General features: G+C 46.8%; 1 protein-coding gene across 4 annotated transcripts in view; it reads right to left on the bottom strand.

The window, feature by feature from the left end:
* Kdm4a (lysine demethylase 4A) overlaps window positions 1–5,245 on the bottom strand; it is a 47,369-nt gene extending 42,124 nt beyond the window's left edge. The window contains exons 1-3 of one of the 4 annotated variants that reach the window (XM_021644528.2): window positions 5,088–5,245; window positions 2,499–2,675; window positions 571–746 (exon numbers count right to left, since the gene is read on the bottom strand). In XM_021644528.2, the coding sequence (XP_021500203.1) occupies window positions 571–746; window positions 2,499–2,636 (314 nt within the window). In that variant the 5' untranslated portion in view covers window positions 2,637–2,675; window positions 5,088–5,245. Of the gene's footprint in view, window positions 1–570; window positions 747–2,498; window positions 2,676–4,788; window positions 4,885–5,031; window positions 5,050–5,087 lie in introns of those variants that run through there. The other 3 variants (XM_021644531.2, XM_021644529.2, XM_060379720.1) reach the window with 3 other exon arrangements.
* Window positions 5,246–13,523: the final 8,278 nt, after the last annotated feature.

The following is a 13,523-nucleotide window of genomic DNA, read 5'->3' as shown; positions in this document are numbered from 1 at the left end:
TGTACATTTCAAAAAGAGCAGGTTATAGGCTGTCAGAGTTTTTTAACAATTAAGATCATGTTAGGGTCCCGTTCAGGTCAGGGTTATGTTTAGCATTATGTTCAGGGTTATAACAAGAGAGGAGTGGAAGAAAAGACTATAAATATATAGAAAGGAGAGAACTGACTTCTGAAAGTTGGCCTCTATAAAGCGAGTCCAGCACAGCCAAGGCTACACAGAGAAACCCTGTCCTGGAAAAACCAAGAAAAGAAAGAAAGAAGCAATTCTAAGCTGTGCAATGGCACACGCCTATAGTCCCAGCACTCAGGAGACAGAGGTAAACAGGTATCTGTGGTCTACAAAGTGAGTCCAGGACAGTCAGGCAGAGAAACCCTGTCTTGGAAAAAACAGGAAAAAGAAGAAGAAGCAAATCCAGACCTAGATGTTAAGAGAAAGTATATTTTCACTAGAAACCGTGCCTCCTACCTGCTGCATTAGGAGGATGAGGGCCTCTGAGGCTACACAGAGCAAAACTGTGCCTCAAGGACAAAGCAGAACAAAATGGAAGACTCCAAAAGCGTTCCTACTCACTTGTCACTGTTGGCGATCTTGCGGAACTCACGAACAGTCATGGCTTTCTTCTGGATGTTGTACTGAGTGAAGAGACCAGACTGGCCAGTCACCAGCTGCTGGATGGGCGCAGGGATGACCAGATCATCAATATCATCATAGGACGTTCGTGGCTTCCACTCCTTGGGAGGGACCACCTACAGGGAACACAAAGAACACAAGAGTTGGAGGCGGCGGAGACACCAGCAAGCTAGAATCAGCAAGTGTATAAGACACGGTCCAAACTAGCTGCGCGTTTCAGGAAAGTAAACATGATTCACCCATGTTCCTCCAAACCCAGGAAGTCACGCTGCCAACACTGGCCCCTATAATCTCAGCGACCTAAGCGAAACATAGAACTTGTAATCCTAGGCACCTCACCAGGTTGATGAGCTGATTCTTGAACAGCCAAAGTGGCAGACGCAGATGTACAGCCGACGCCTATCATCCTGGTACTCCAGGCCGTGTACTGTTTGAAAGCAGCCTAACTCCCTAGTCCACTCTAAGCTAGCCAAGGCTACCACTGAGACCCTGTCCCAACCAAGAAAACAGTGATTAACATGACTTTTAGGAAAGAAAATAATGTATATGCATCATAAAAATCCAACAGTTTTTAATAAAATCCAGTAAGTGTATCAATTCATATCCCTCCCCCAGGGGCTGAGAAGCTACACTGTGGGCCCTGCAGGTCCTGACGACTATTTGAACATAGCAGGAGCCATTTCCACTTCAGTCAAGACAGCTGACAAGAGCCTCAGAAAAGTCACCAGGGTCCAAGACTAGTCCTCGGCTTTATAACCGGAGTTCCTGGTTTTTGTATATATAGTCATATATAATTATATATGTGAATAACATATTTATATATAACTATATATTAATATAGAATAAAATTATATACATACATACTTTTTTTTCTCTCTCTCCCATATCCAAAAAGGGCTCAGAAAACAGCTTAGAATCGGGCGTGGTGGTGCACACCTTTAATCCGAGCACTAGGGAGGCAGAGGCAGAAAGAGCAGTCTGGACTATAGAACAAGTTCCAGGACATCCAGGGCTACAGAGAGAAACCCTGTCTCAAAACAAAAACCAAACAAACAACAAACAAAAACAGATAAACAAACAAAAAAGGAAAACAGCTCAGAGATATAGGGTGCTAAACTCAATCTTTAGTACCACAAAAAAATAAAAATAAAAAATAAAAAAAAGTGAGCATACACATAGAGCAGGGAGTTCAAACACGAAGTGGAACTCCTCTCCTGGCTGAGACTAAGTCTTCTGCGCCTGTTTCTGGAGGGCTCTTCCAGAAATGCAATCTCTACCAGGGGGGCCTTGGAAAACCCAGCTGTGACCGAGGGGCTGTTTTGACCGGGGATGGGGAGGATGGCCCTGATTCAATGTACGCTGAGAAAAGTACAAACCGAAAACCAATTTCAAACTACAGACAACAGAATGCTCATGTGGTCTGGCCAGTGCCTTCTCTCCCTCAGAGAAGGTCCTGGAGGGAACCAAATTCTATCAAGTGCGTAATGAGACTGAAATTCCGAGGAGGTAGGGTGGAGGAACTCTGGCGGCAGGGAACAGCCAGGAAAAGCCCCTAGCCCTGGCCAGGCCTGGGGACACTGGCTGTGGTGCTCCGTTTCCTATCCCACCAGCCTAAAGTGCCATGCAGGCTCTGATTTTAGCAAGGACAACACAACTCTGGTCTCACTCAGAAAAAAATAAAGTACCACTACAGTCCATTTCCTCTTCAGGGACTCAGGAAACATTTCGACAGGCTGTGTGAAAAAATGACTTGGCTGAAGAAGGGGGACAAACAGCATTAATTCAACACATAAACCAGAAACTAATTTCCAATTACAAACATACTCATGTAATGGCTGCCTGGGCAGGTTGACAGCCTTGCTCCTTACCTTGGCCAGCCCAGCACGATGGGCTCCTTGGGATTCAATGTAGGCGATGTACCTGCTGAAGTTCCGGAACTCTTCCATGGTGGGGTAAAAGGTCATGATCCGAGCACTGGGGTTCAAAGTTTCTGATTCAGAAGCCATTTTCTCTTCTTTCGTAGGTTGATTTGTTTGGATAAAAATCTGAAGTAGTAAGGGGAACATAATTAAGGAAACTGCCTCTAAGTTATTTAAATGAACTAGAACAATGAGTAAAATCCCTTCTATTTAAAAGCTTCCTCAGGAAGCCAGAAATTACCAAAAGCCTGTAATCCCAGCACTAGAGAGAAGGCACAATCTAGAGATTGGAAGCCAACCTCTAAAACAAGAAGAAAGAAAAAAAAAAAAAAACTGATGTCCAGGCATTGGTGGCACATTACTTTTAATCCCAGCACTTGGGAGGAAGAGCTAGGTTGAGGCCAATTGGTCTACAGAGATAGTTCCATAGTTCCACGACAGCCAAGACTACACAGAAAAAAACCTATCTCAGAAAACCACACCAACCAAACAAAAACCTGATGTGCCAAAATTGTATATACCCAGATCTCATTTGATATGCACTGTTTTAGCTTAAAAAAAAAATCATTTAGTTTTTGGTCCTATGTAAAAATACAGCTGACCTACCTCCCTCTTAATTTCACCCTGACTGCTTCAAGTTACTCCTCTCCTATTTATATTGCCCTGGCTGTCCTAGAACTCCCTGGGTAGACCAGGTGGGCCTCAAACCTAAGTCTGCCTCCCAAGTGCTAGGATTAAAGGTGTGTGTCACCACTCCCTAGCTGAAAGCCCTCATTAAACTTACTACAATATGATTTAATGAGCCTCCTATGGGCTCTTTTCTGGGGCACAGCTTTGCAACAGAATTTGAAATCCCTGAAAAGTAACTTGGCTGTCGGTTACAAAGTTTCAGGGTTAAAAAGTACTTTGATAGTAACAGTATACTGTGACTGTAAAACACTACGGTGAAATGGTTTTAGAAGCCAAGCTTGTCTCAACTGCACTGAAACCAGCAATGAGCTGGCAATACAGGGCAAACTTCCTAACTGCAGAGAGAAAACAGATACATATTTTCGAGTGGTCAGTGGGCAGACCCTACCCTCATTGTTGGTAATACAACAGATCACCACACCAAATATTGAATAATGAATAATAAAAGGAGCCAGTTTAAAAGAAGCAGAACTAGTGTGTCCCTTACTGGACCTCCTCTCCCACAGCCCTGAGCTCTGCTTCCCCAGAGCCACTGACAGTCCTACTAGACGGGAGGAAACTGCCTACAACCTTCCAGCAACCTAGTGTGGGATTGGGGAGGCAGCGTGGAGTAAAGCCATCCAAGACAGCAGGAAAGAAACCCTGCCACTGTTAAGGTGTAGGCTTCCATTCCGTTCAAAACGAGGTATTTCTGGTCAGGCACTTTTCATTAACTTTGCATGACAGGTATACTGTTATCCCTGTTTTACATACCAGGAAGAGTGCTCCCAGCCCCCTCCCCCACCACCCTCTGCTATCTCGGGCTTAGTACCTACCTGAACTAAGTCCTCTCCAAGAGGGAATATTCAAATGTGGGAGGACCTTTAAGCCTATTCTACCTGAGACTTTCCCCTCGAAAAGAAAATCTCAAAATAGTCTACTTTTGAAATTTTTACAAAAACATAACATAAATGCCAGGCTAGGGTCTCTCCCCTGGGCTCCAAAGGGGTACTTCATCCACCTCTGCCCTATTTATCTTTGTGTGCCCAGAACCCAGAACAATGCATGCCACAAAGTAGATACTAGGAACTGCTGAATAACTCATTTCCTCTGCTCACTCCAGCGGGTCATCCCGTTACTTTTACCCTAGGGTTCCTTTCCTGCAATATTCCCTAGGGGAAATCTGGTCCAGGACTCCTTCCCACCCGCATTCAGCAACAAAGCAAAGAGTCCAGGGATCTAGACCATCGGCTTTTAGAGTGAAAACTCTGAATACTGATCCGGTCTCTGACACTTTTTAACTATATGACCTTGGCTGTGTGGGCGGGCTGGGTGAGTCTCAGTTTCTCCACCTGCCAAATGGGGATCCCGACCCCTTGCCTTGCTGAATTCGTATGATGAACTCAGATGATGCAAGAGAAACCTTAGACGCTAGGCCCAGTACTTAGGCACTCCATTAAGGCAGCTGCTGTTAACAGGGGCCTGAAAGTCCCGCACTCTCCACCCCCACAGCCACCCCCGCGGCATCCCTCCAAAGCAGCCCCGGTTCCCAGCGTCCCCAGCACCTCACCACTTACAGACACTGCCCCTCCCGGCCCCACTGCTTGGGCGAGGGAGGCCCGGCCGCAGGAAGAAGAAAATAAGGCCCAGTGGGGCCGCCCCCCTCTCCCGACGCCCATTGGCCACTAGAGATTGGAAAGAACCAATCGCAGGACTCATTTTAGAGACTTATTTTTCTATTGGCCGAAAGACATGTCAATCACTTGGCCGAGCCAGACCCACCCCGCCACCCTCCCCCACCACCGGAGCTCACGGTCAAGGTTCTGGCATCATCAGACCCTTTGAGATCCAAAGCCCGACGGCTCTCACCTAAAGCCTAAAGCCCTAGCAGGGCTCAGGCTTGGTTTCTGCTGTCGCCACGCGCCGGTCCCACTGTCTTTCTTGAGGGCGAAAGACAAAGCTCCGCCTCCCTTAAAGTCGGACTCTGCGCAGCCTCACAGAGCCCCCATAGTCGGCCAACGCGAGGACGGCTTAAAGTCCTCACCCAGCCAATGAGCGCTCGCTGCAGCCGCTCGGCGTCCGGGACTACGCGCCCGCCTGGCCTGTGAGCACAGACTCGCGCTGTTGCCAGGAGAAAACGCTGAACCTCTCGGGATTGCGGCCACTGAGCGTCGGGGCTGGGTGCGGAGCTGGCCAATCAGAAGCCGAGCGAGGCCTCCATCGCTAAGCAGGGCGGAGAGAGTGCGCTGGAGAGGGCTGGCCGGGGATGGGGAAGGGCGAGCAAGGGCTCCCAGGGTGTTTCAGGCGACGCGGGGAGCCTAAGTTTTCCCGGAGTAACTCCTTTGCCTGCGGGGTGAAGGCGATGGAGGGACCTCCCGGAAAGTTTCAAAAGTCGAGGAGTCCCGAGAACGTGACCAGCCTCCCCGGGGTTCGTCCCGAACTCTTGAGTTCTCAGTCTTGCGTTCTCAGAAGCCCCTCACCAGCCAGCAAGGCGGGGTAGTTAGGGACCTCCTTCCGGGAGAAGGGACCCTGGGGGGTCATTAGGGCAGATCCTGAAGGAAGATCTCCCTGGAGGCTTTAAGAAGAGGTTCCCCCTGAGCGGAGACTGGGGGTCATTAGAGGCTCTTGGGGCGGAGGAGTTGATTCTGGAATCATTAAAGGCACTTCAGGAGGCCGAAGGGGATCCCCCCCCTCGGAAGTCATTAGGAGGCATTCCTGAGAGGTTGTGCCCTGCTTTAAGGAGTTCCCAGAGGGTCAAGGACGATGAGGAAGGAGTCGTTAACAGGACACCCTTATAGATCAAATAAGGAAGAGAGCTCACCTAGGCATAAAACATGAGCAAAACTCCCGATAGTACTGGAAAGAATTGTGCTGTGCCTGAGCTGCTCTCAAAAACCAACCTCCCCGTCCAGAGAGATAACAGAGAGGAAAGGCACAAGCCTTATGATCTGAGGTAAACCGTTGAGGAAGGAGAAGCAACACCCACAAGCTCCCAAGACGTTCTCCGACTTTTGTGGCGTGCAGTGTCACCACCACCACCACCACAAGCACACACAATAAATACGTAATGAAAAAACTTTAAAGCAACCTCCCATTCACGCCTGGATTTGATTTGATTTGATTTGATTTTGATTTGATTTGATTTTTTTACCGAATTTCTTCTCCATGTTTCAGAAAAAAGAGGTTGAGGCCAGCCTGGAATAGCAATAGTTCCAGGACAGCCAGAGTTACATATAGCAAGACGAGAGAGAGAGAGAGAGAGAGAGAGAGAGAGAGAGACAGAACTCTGACCATCTCAGCGCTTGAGGGATAGAGGTATTCTGGGACATGCCTTTAATCCCAGAGGCAGACATAGGCGGAGCTGTGGGAGTTCCAGGACACCCTGGTGTACACAGGGAGTTCCAGGACAGCCAGGGCTACATAATAGCGCCTCCCTGTCCAAATAAATAAATAGATAAATAAATAAAAGTTGGTCCAAGTCATCCTTGGCTACACAGCTATTTCCAGGCCAGTGCGGACTGCATAAGACCCTGTCTCAAAAAGAAGGAATAGAAGGAGAAAGGAGAACAGACTACACCTGTTTCAAATATATATATTGGGTTTTTAGTTAGTTTTGTTGGTTGGTTGGTTGGTTGGTTGGTTTTTCTTATTTTTATTTTTTGGTTTTTTGAGACAGGGTTTCTCTGTGTAGCCTTGACTGTCCTGGAACTCACTCTGTAGACCAGGCTGCTCCCAAACTCAGAGATTCACCTACCTCTGCCTTTGCCTCTGCCTCTGCCTCTGCCTCTGCCTCTGCCTCTGCCTCTGCCTCTGCCTCTGCCTCCCAAATGCCAGAACTAAAGTGTGTGCCACCACCGCCCAGCTTATATTGGTTTTTCAAGACAAGGTTTCTCTGTGTATCTCTGGTTGTCCTGGAACTGTCTCTGTAGATCAGGCTGGCCTCTCAAACTTACGGAGATCCCAGAGATACTACATCACTGCCCAGCAATCCCAAATATTTTAATTTAATCTAATATTCATTTTTTTTCTGTTTTTTTTAAATATTTTTTAGTTTATGTGCATTGGTGTTTTGTCTGCATGTATGTCTGTGCTGTGTAAGGTCCCCTGGAACTGGTGTCACAGACAGTTGTGAGCTGCCATGTGGGTGCTGGGAATTGAACTGGGGTCCTCTGGAAGATCAGCTAGTGCTCTTAACCTCTGAGTCACCTCTCCAGCCCCCATTTTTTCTAATTCTTAAAATTACATTTGTGTAGGCTGAACATAGTGGCACATGCCTTTAATCCTAGCACTCCGGAGGCAGATTCAGGTGAATGTCGGTGACATCAAGGCCAGCCTGGTATATGGAGTAAGTTCCAGGCTAGCCAGGGCTAATAGTGAGACCCTCTCTCCAAGATAATAATAAGATCTTCATATATTTGTTGGAGGGCAGTGCATATTCACGTGAAAGCCAGAAGACAACTTGCAAGAGTCAGTTCCCTCCTTCTACTTCAGGAGCATTGGGGACCGAACAAACCTGGACTGTTTGTCTTGGCAGCAAGCATCTTTACCAGCTCTGTCACCTTGTTAGCGCTTTTCTTGGTGGTGTTTTAGGCTAGCCTTCAATTCTCGAATTTAAGATTCTCCTGCTCCTATTGCCTATTGCTTGGGGCTGGGGAGGTGGTTCAGTGGTTAAGAGCGTGTGCTGCTCTGGCAGATAGATCCAAGTGTTCAGTATGCCCTACGCCTATGATCCCAGCACCCTGGGAGGCAGAGGCAGGTGGATCTCTGTGAGCACAAAGGAAAATATTCACTTAAATAAGACAGCCGGGCTCAAAGACAGGCAGACCCCTGTGAGTTCGAGGCCAGCCTAGTCTACAAAGTGAATCCAGGACAGCCAAGCCTACACAGAAAAAAACCCTGTCTCTAAAAACAAAACAGCAACAACAACAAACCAAACAAACAAAAATAAAGAGAGTTCAGTTCCCAGCACCCCAGTCTGGTGGTTCACAACCGCCTGTAATTCCAGCGCCAGGGGACTGTGAGCTGCTGACGCCCACCAGCAAGGACACTCACGCACACGCCCCCTCCACACACAACACAGTGCGTGCGCGTGCACACACGCACATACACAATTTAAAACCTAGAAGTTCAGTTACCAAGATATCTTGTCTCATTTTGGAACATTTTTATCCCTTCAGTAAGAGCCCCCATCTCATTTCTAATGCCTGTTTACAAGTGATCTGAGCTCCCGCCCCAGCTGAGGGGAGCAGTCCCCGTGTGTGGATTTGCCTCTTCTGGTTGTTTCCTGTAAATAGAGCCATCCTGTGTGTGCTTGGTCCTTTGTGTCTGGCTTCTTTCACTGAGCATAATGTCTTCCGGAGAGTCACCCATGTAGCATTCGCGTCAGTGCTTTCTTCCTCTCTGCCGTTGAATAGCATCCCATTGTGGTATTGATTGACATCTGGATTGTCTCCACTTTGGGGCTGTTATGAATAGCGCTGCTATGAACATTTATGCACAAGTCTTTGTGTGGATGTCTGTTTGCATTTCTCTCGGGTAGCTAACCAGAGTGGAATAATTGCTGGGTGGTATAGGAAATTGGTGTTTATCTTTTTAAGAAACTGCAAAAACTGTTTTCAAAAATGTTCATTTCCATTAACAATATGAAGATTCCCATTTCTGCACACCCTTGCCAACATTTAATATTGTCTGTTTTCTGATTACAACCATCCTAGTGGGCATAAAGCAGTCTCATGTTGTGGTCGTAATTTGCATTTTCCTGATGACTAATGAAGTGGACTGCCTTTTTATGTGCTTATTAGCTGTGTTAATATCTAATGGGGGGGCATCATTCAAATCCTTTGTCTGATTTTGAAGTGGGTTGTTTGAATTGGTATTCTTGAATTGCAAGAGTTCTTTGTCTGTGGTTTGTTTGGTTTTGGTTTTCTGAGACAAGGTTTCTCTGTGTAGCTCTGGCTGTCCCGGAACTGGCTTTGTAGACCAGGCTGATCTCTAACTCACAGAGATCCACCTGCCTCTGCTTCCCAAGGGCTGGAATTAAAGGCGTGTCCCACCAAGCCCAGGTTGCAGGAATTCTTTGTATATTCTAGATTCACATCCTTTACCAGAAGTCGACTTTATAAATATTGTATCTGATTCTGTGGCTTGTCTTTTTCATTTTCTTTACGGTGTCTCTTAAAGCACGTGAGTTTTCGATATTGATACAGTTTCGGTTTATCAGTTTTTATTTTAGGAATTGTGCTTTGACATTAATGTGGATTTGGTTCTGATTTCCATCTAATATATCCCAGAAGGGAGGCTTTCCCTCGACCTCTTCTAAACCCTGGTCTGGCCATCTGCAGGTTGACTAGAGAAACTGCCATAGCCTCGTCTGCTTCTGCTCTGGCTCCTTGCAGCCTCTTCACCACAGCAGACTGAGTGATTCTTTCCTGGAAGCTAGATCATGCTTTTCCTCTTCAAACCATCAAGATGACATCCCACTTCATTTTGGAGAAAAGCCAAGTCCCTTCAGAGACTAAGTCAGCTCCTGACCCAATATCTCCACCCCACCCCCACCCCCATGCCAGCTTTCTCCTCCAGTTCCCTATTCCCCGATGCCCGCCTTGCTCCCTCACCTCCTTTTGATCAAACACGACTTCTTCAGCAATGTCTTCCAAGGCCACCACCTCCTGCTTGCTCTGCTCTGTACTTTAATAAAGTACCTAGTAAAGATGCTGAGGCAGGAGGAGCACAAGTTCAAGATCACTGACTACAGTGGTTTTAGGCCCAACCTGGATGACTTAGAGACTTAATGGGACCCTATGATTAAAAGGCAAGGGGCAGGGTGGACGCCTATTTGGTAAGAGCCTATTCACACATGAAAGGAACACTCAGACCCATAAAATCAAGTGATTTTTTAAAGAGTGAATCGGTGGCAAGATGGACCAGCAGGTAACAGCGTTTGTTGCGAGCCTGAAGACCTGAGTTCCATGTCTGGGACCAAGATAGTAGAAGGAGAGAACCAGCTCCTGCAGGCTAACCTCTGACCTGCACCCCTGCACAGCGGCGTACATGCACTCACAGAAACACAGAACAAAGAAATAAAGGCAATGTTAGCACACCTTTAATTCCAGCACTTAGGACTCTTAGGAGGCAGAGGCAGGCAGAGCTCTGTGGGTTCCAAGCCAGCCAAGGCCACACAGTGAGACCTTGTCTAAAAAAAAGCAGGAGAGAGCCTCATGGCAATATGGGCCTTTAATCCAGCACTTGGGAGGTGAAGGCAAATACAGGCCAACCTGGTCTACATATCTAGCTCCAGGCTGGCCAGGGCTACCTAGTGAGACACTGTCTCAATTAGTTACTTAATTAAGTAAATAAAAATTAAAAGTTATGAAGTGGATGCTGGGTAAGGGGAGGAACACCTTTAATCCCAATACTCAGGAGGCAGATCTCTGAGTTCAAGATTAACCTGGTCTACAGAATTCCAGGACAGGACAGGCAGGGCTACACAATGAAACCCTGCCTTGAAAAAGAAAAAAAGGGAAAAGAAAGCAGTGGATACGGCTAAATGGAAGAGTGCTTTGCTTGGTATGTGTGAAGCCCTGAGCTGAGAACTTCAAGACAAATTAAATAAATATCTATTGAGTGAAGAAGTGATACTCTTTCTTTCTGCCTTTCAAATCTGGAAGTCAGCATTATCACTCACTATACACCTTGTGTAGTTGAGGGATTGTGGAAACACTAATGACTTTGGCCTTCACCTCTGGTTCTGTCACTCCTAACCCTTGCCTGTGGCATTAACTGCTGAAAGTAAACACTTTCCCCGGGTACTTTCGGAGGCTCTGGCAAAGAATAATAAGCAGCTGTAACTCTCTGATTCAGCCTCACCTGTCCAGCCAGTTCACCGGGGAGGGAACTTCTGCAGCCAGTCCGGTCATGTAAATGAGCAGGGAATCTGGCCTGAACTTCACCTTGCAAACAAGGGCAGTTGAAAAGACCAGGCCTCCTAGCCCACGCGATACAAACATACAAATACACATTTGCATAATTAGACGGGCAAGATGGCCCAGCCTGTAAAGGTGCCTGACACACAAAGCCCGACGGCCTGAGTTTGATCTCTGCGACCCGTGTGGTGGAAAGAGGTAACTGAGTCCCCAAAGTTGTCCTCTAGCCAGCACATGTATACATGGCATGTGAGCACACGTACACACAGAATAGGAAAATGTAATAAAAAAATTTTAGGGGCTGGAGAGATGGCCCAGTGGATAAGTGCACTGTCTGCTCTTCCAAAGGACCAGGGTTCAATTCCCAGCACCCACATGGCAGCTCACAACTGTCTATAATGTGTATTTCAAGGGATCTGACACCTTCCCACTAAATGCACATTAAATAATAAATTAAAAAAAAATTTTAATAAATCCCACCACACCTAGCTTTTGTCATTTTATTTTATTTTACTTTTTTTCCCTGAGTCAAGGTCTCATTATGTAGTCCTGATTGTCCTGACACTTATTATGTGCTTATTATGAAAACCAGGCTGGCCTCAAATTCACAAAGAGATCCTCCTGCCTCTGCTGTACTGGTACTAAAAGCATGTGCCACCATACCTAGCCCCTGTGGGAAGCTGTTTAAAAACTCCACTGGCTAAGAGTAGGAATGCATGCTTACAACCCCATCGTTAGGGAAGGAAGAACAGAGAAAGATCAAGAGTACAAAGCCATCCTCAGTTACAGAGTTCCAGACCAACCTGGTCTACAGAGCCAAGTTCCAGGACAGCCAGGGCTACACAGAGAAACCTTGTCTTGGGTCAGGGCATAACACAGGGGAAATACTTGTTAAATTATATGCTTAGAAATGCCATCAGATGTTAGTTTACTATGCTCAGCGACACAGGAATACAGTGAGGAATAATTACATGCCATGCATTTGTTGTAAAGCATTAGGATCTTACAGGAGTTCAAATGGTGAGTGTTAACGGCACAGGATGCTCTGAAAAACACACACGAGAGAGCTGGAAAAGGCCAGTTTTAGGAAAAGGCGGGACATAAAAATCTTTGGCATTCTCCACAGCGCAGGCCAGGCCTGGGTGGCATGTACTGGAAACATGATGTTGCCTGGTAAAGCATCACCTTACCCCTATGGTGGGAGCCACTGATACCCACTGCTGGAGGCTGGCAGAGACATGGCAGATGCTGGAGCTGTAACTGTGGGGGCTGGGAGATCGCTCTCGGAGCCCACCAGGCTGTTTGCTCACCGTGGGAATTAGAGGAAGGACTCTGAGGAGGGAGGCAGAGATTCGGAGCGCTCAACTCTAGCTGCAGTCCTAGCAATGAATTTCTCTTCTGCCTGAAAGCCGGACAAGCATGTCTGGCTTACCCATTAGGCAAACATGGATTGCCTTGGGTCAGGCTTTAAGCTGGGAAGCTGAGCAAGACTTGATCTTGGCTCCAGAGTTCACGGACTAGTGTAGAGACAGATAAGCCCGGCAATCATTATCAAGCCAGTTTGCACTTCATCCAGGCCCTGCAACCTGGATAACTTCCTTGGTATTTTTCTACGCGTTACTATTTGAACAGCTGAAAAGACAAGAATAATACTTTCAGCACAGTGCTGTGGTCACTGGACCAGCAACGCAGCTGGACTTGAGACTAGTCTGGTGAGGATGGGGAAGGGAAGGGCTTAAGGGAGACTCCCAAAAGGACTAGCATAAACGGTGCCAGGAAAGGCGCCTGGGAAGTACGCATGACATACGCAAGCCAAGCATGGTGCTTTTCTACCTCTGACACTTACCAAAAGAAGTGCATGTCAACGGTGGAAGAGCTAGGAGATGCACTTGCGATAGACAGAGAACATAGGGAACACCATGCCTGGCTCATTGCTAATGTTTTTGGCGCACATCTCTGTCAGCCCGTCTCTAATTTTAACTAAGCTCCTACAAGTACCATAAGGAACTGTCGGAGCACAAGTTCCGAGTCAGCAGGTCTGTGGCAGGGTCTAAGATTCTGCACTGAAGAGGACCCAGGAGACAGCGATCCTATGTGTGTCTCTGTATCTCTATTTTGGGTTGCTTTCCAAATTTTCAGAATGAGGAATGTTGCAGCAGTGTTTAAATTATTTCTGTTTCCCTTCTGTAATTTCTTGAATATGGATAGCAGTGTAAATTGTTAAGCATATTTAATTTTTTTATTATTCCACCTATCTGCCTATCTATCTGTCTGTCTATCTATCTATCTATCTATCTATCTATCTATCTATCTATCTATCTATCTCTATCAGCTTTTTGAGACAGGGTTTCTCTGTGTTGTCCTGGCTGTCCTGAAACTCACT

The sequence above is a fragment of the Meriones unguiculatus genome, chromosome 3, assembly GCF_030254825.1.
Source record: "Meriones unguiculatus strain TT.TT164.6M chromosome 3, Bangor_MerUng_6.1, whole genome shotgun sequence".
Classification (NCBI taxonomy): Eukaryota; Metazoa; Chordata; class Mammalia; order Rodentia; family Muridae; genus Meriones; species Meriones unguiculatus.
The sequence above is the reverse complement of the archived record's forward strand: the minus strand, read 5'-3'. Positions and strand labels throughout refer to the sequence as shown.